Raw genomic sequence first — 4,910 nt, 5'->3', positions numbered from 1 at the left:
TATTATTCTATGGTCCAGTACTAACCTGTATATTATTCTATGGTCCAGTACTAACCTGTATATTATTCTATGGTCCAGTACTAACCTGTATATTATTCTATGGTCCAGTACTAACCTGTATATTATTCTATGGTCCAGTACTAACCTGTATATTATTCTATGGTCCAGTACTAACCTGTATATTATTCTATGGTCCTGTACTAACCTGTATATTATTCTATGGTCCAGTACTAACCTGTATATTATTCTATGGTCCAGTATTAACCTGTATATTATTCTATGGTCCAGTACTAACCTACTGGGGGTTGGGGTGTGGGTGTGTGTACTAACCTGGGGGTTGGAGACCTTGATGTTCAGAGGTTCCAGGTCAACGTGCAGACAGACGATGAAGGCGTGTCGTCCGTCGGGGCCTGCAGCCTGCAGCTTGTGGGAGGTAACTGCCAGTGTGGAGGTACAGCCCATTGGCTCCAGGAGACTCAGAGACCGCTGCTGACCCAACAGGGTGTACACACTGAACTGACTCAGGGTTATGGTCCATGGGAAGGCATCACCTGGGCAGGGCAGGGTGGAGGGGGAGAGGCAGGGGTGAATACATGTATTGTATGTCTATTGGGGATACAGAAAGGACAAGAGTAAGCCAATGCTGACACATAGGATGAGACTTCAGAAAGGACATTTTACATAGAATCATCACTACTGTAGTCATAGAGGGGGAGGAGAACATTAAACTCTGTCCCATAATATGTCCTGGTAGGAACTAAGAGTGTAGAGAAGATGTCATTCCTTTAGAGGGTTCGAAGAGTTGCCCCCACCAACACAGGCAGGCAGCCAGGCCAGGCAGTAAAGCGGGCCTGGTCCTAGTTGGCAGAGACAGAGACAGAGACAGAGACAGACACAGGCAGGCAGCTCTTGATTTAAGAATAGCCACCCTGGTTTCATGGTCCTCAGAGTCTAGCTAACACATTACTGTTGGCTGGCAGGGGGCATGGAAGAGGAATGGAGAGCCCAACACCTACACACAGGCAAACACACGCACACACACACAAAACATACACACATACACTCTGATCCAGGGCATTAAACATGAGACTAGCTCTGATCCAGGGCATTAAACATGACAGACTAGCTCTGATCCAGGGCATTAAACATGACAGACTAGCTCTGATCCAGGGCATTAAACATGACAGACTAGCTCTGATCCAGGGCATTAAACGTGACAGACTAGCTCTGATCCAGGGCATTAAACATGACAGACTAGCTCTGATCCAGGGCATTAAACATGACAGACTAGCTCTGATCCAGGGCATTAAACATGACAGACTAGCTCTGATCCAGGGCATTAAACATGAGAGACTAGCTCTGATCCAGGGCATTAAACGTGACAGACTAGCTCTGATCCAGGGCATTAAATATGACAGACTAGCTCTGATCCAGGGCATTAAACATGACAGACTAGCTCTGATCCAGGGCATTAAACATGACAGACTAGCTCTGATCCAGGGCATTAAACATGACAGACTAGCTCTGATCCAGGGCATTAAACATGAGAGACTAGCTCTGATCCAGGGCATTAAACATGACAGACTAGCTCTGATCCAGGGCATTAAACATGACAGACTAGCTCTGATCCAGGGCATTAAACATGACAGACTAGCTCTGATCCAGGGCATTAAACATGACAGACTAGCTCTGATCCAGGGCATTAAACATGACAGACTAGCTCTGATCCAGGGCATTAAACGTGACAGACTAGCTCTGATCCAGGGCATTAAACATGAGAGACTAGCTCTGATCCAGGGCATTAAACGTGACAGACTAGCTCTGATCCAGGGCATTAAATATGACAGACTAGCTCTGATCCAGGGCATTAAACATGACAGACTAGCTCTGATCCAGGGCATTAAACATGACAGACTAGCTCTGATCCAGGGCATTAAACATGACAGACTAGCTCTGATCCAGGGCATTAAACATGACAGACTAGCTCTGATCCAGGGCATTAAACATGACAGACTAGCTCTGATCCAGGGCATTAAACATGACAGACTAGCTCTGATCCAGGGCATTAAACATGACAGACTAGCTCTGATCCAGGGCATTAAACATGACAGACTAGCTCTGATCCAGGGCATTAAACATGACAGACTAGCTCTGATCCAGGGCATTAAACATGAGAGACTAGCTCTGATCCAGGGCATTAAACATGACAGACTAGCTCTGATCCAGGGCATTAAACATGACAGACTAGCTCTGATCCAGGGCATTAAACATGACAGACTAGCTCTGATCCAGGGCATTAAACATGACAGACTAGCTCTGATCAAGGGCATTAAACATGAGAGACTAGCTCTGATCCAGGGCATTAAACATGACAGACTAGCTCTGATCCAGGGCATTAAATATGACAGACTAGCTCTGATCCAGGGCATTAAACATGACAGACTAGCTCTGATCCAGGGCATTAAACATGACAGACTAGCTCTGATCCAGGGCATTAAACATGACAGACTAGCTCTGATCCAGGGCATTAAACATGACAGACTAGCTCTGATCCAGGGCATTAAACATGACAGACTAGCTCTGATCCAGGGCATTAAACATGACAGACTAGCTCTGATCCAGGGCATTAAACATGAGAGACTAGCTCTGATCCAGGGCATTAAACATGATCTATTCAGAGCAAGGGAATGAAGTACTAGACTCACAGGCTGTTCATTTTAACTGCAACACTGCAAGTGTTTGTGCGGAGGCTTTTGTTAACCTGCACACCCAACTCTGATGTCATTAAGCTAGCGAGGGTGTTTAAAACAAGGTGCCCTTTTCTGTTGGAGCAACAGTGGAATGTTCTGGCAGAGGGATAGACACGGTTATGTCAACCTCACCTTCACCACACGTAGAGACAGCTGTACTATATCGATCTAACACACCCACTAACAGTCTCTCCACTTAGATCTGTCATTTGTTAAGGTAAATGAGGAATGCAACCACAAACATCCACAGTTTTCAAGAGGTCATTTTCCTAATATAATTCAGATGTTTAGGGGGAAAGCTAGGGCTCATTTGGTGCCGATTAGAATGTCCTGTGTCATTTGACAAGCCCTTACTTTTCACTTAAAACATAGTTGGGTTTTAATAATATAAGAGTATAACCTCCCTTCCTCCAGTATGGGCCTGGACACCATGAAGGAGATGTCCTGCTATAACAGGTGTAATAACAACCTACCTTCCTCCAGTATGGGCCTGGACACCATGAAGGAGATGTCCTGCTATAACAGGTGTAATAACAACCTACCTTCCTCCAGTATGGGCCTGGACACCATGAAGGAGATGTCCTGCTATAACAGGTGTAATAACAACCTACCTTCCTCCAGTATGGGCCTGGACACCATGAAGGAGATGTCCTGCTATAACAGGTGTAATAACAACCTACCTTCCTCCAGTATGGGCCTGGACACCATGAAGGAGATGTCCTGCTATAACAGGTGTAATAACAACCTACCTTCCTCCAGTATGGGCCTGGACACCATGAAGGGCAGGTCCTGCAGGGGCTCCATGTATTTGTGTCCAGCAGAAAGCACAGTGATCTGGGGCAGACAGACTACCAGAGTCCCAGGCATGGTGGCCTGGTTGTGGTACCAGCTACGGACAGTACCAGGGATGTCTCCACAGATAATGGTGCTGGGAGAGGGGAGGCTATCGTTGGGGAGGAACACACAGCATGACTGGAGCTCCAACTGGAGGACAGAAAAGAAGATATGTTAACACAGCATGACTGGAGCTCCAACTGGAGGAGGAGAGATGTTAACACAGCATGACTGGAGGAGGAGAGATGTTAACACAGCATGACTGGAGCTCCAACTGGAGGAGGAGAGATGTTAACACAGCATGACTGGAGCTCCAACTGGAGGAGGAGAGATGTTAACACAGCATGACTGGAGCTCCAACTGGAGGAGGAGAGATGTTAACACAGCATGACTGGAGCTCCAACTGGAGGAGGAGAGATGTTAACACAGCATGACTGGAGCTCCAACTGGAGGAGGAGAGATGTTAACACAGCATGACTGGAGCTCCAACTGGAGGAGGAGAGATGTTAACACAGCATGACTGGAGCTCCAACTGGAGGAGGAGAGATGTTAACACAGCATGACTGGAGCTCCAACTGGAGGAGGAGAGATGTTAACACAGCATGACTGGAGCTCCAACTGGAGGAGGAGAGATGTTAACACAGCATGACTGGAGCTCCAACTGGAGGAGGAGAGATGTTAACACAGCATGACTGGAGCTCCAACTGGAGGAGGAGAGATGTTAACACAGCATGACTGGAGCTCCAACTGGAGGAGGAGAGATGTTAACACAGCATGACTGGAGCTCCAACTGGAGGCGGGGAGATGTTAACACAGCATGACTGGAGCTCCAACTGGAGGAGGAGAGATGTTAACACTACATGACTGGAGCTCCAACTGGAGGAGGAGGAGAGAAGGTGCACCAATTAGAACTGTGCATCAAATGTATACATACAGTACAACAACAGCTTTCAATACATAGATGGAGCCAGCTGCTCTTTTTAACACTGTTGTAATGTGTGTCCCGCCATCATAGTGTGGTTGTATTGCTTTACAGCTAACAGACATAGTAGATGTGATTGGCTGAGGGCCAGGGAGCAGGTGTTGGAATGGGTCCACATTCCAAATGACATTTCACATTTTTAAAATAAATTGGTGATCCCTACTGACCTAATACAGGGAATTTTTTACTAGGATTAAATGTCAGGAATTGTGGAAAAACTGAGTTTAAATTTATTTGGCTAAGGTGTACAGTGAGGGAAAAAAAGTATTTGATCCCCTACTGATTTTGTACGTTTGCCCACTGACAAAGACATGATCAGTCTATATTTTTAATGGTAGGTTTAT

The 4,910-nt window shown here is 46.3% G+C and overlaps 1 protein-coding gene across 1 annotated transcript; it reads right to left on the bottom strand.

Annotated features, from left to right (window-relative positions):
- Nucleotides 1-330: 330 nt before the first annotated feature.
- On the bottom strand, nucleotides 331-3,734 carry LOC311124972 (intermembrane lipid transfer protein VPS13B-like; the record flags this gene model as incomplete). Its single annotated transcript, XM_084199061.1, has 2 exons — nucleotides 331-551; nucleotides 3,500-3,734. Coding segments are annotated over 2 exons (456 nt in total), but the record flags the coding sequence as incomplete, so codon positions are not given.
- Nucleotides 3,735-4,910: the final 1,176 nt, after the last annotated feature.

This window comes from Coregonus lavaretus (genome assembly GCF_964263955.1).
Source record: "Coregonus lavaretus genome assembly, contig: HAP1_SCAFFOLD_6487, whole genome shotgun sequence".
NCBI lineage: Eukaryota > Metazoa > Chordata > Actinopteri > Salmoniformes > Salmonidae > Coregonus > Coregonus lavaretus.
The sequence above is the reverse complement of the archived record's forward strand: the minus strand, read 5'-3'. Positions and strand labels throughout refer to the sequence as shown.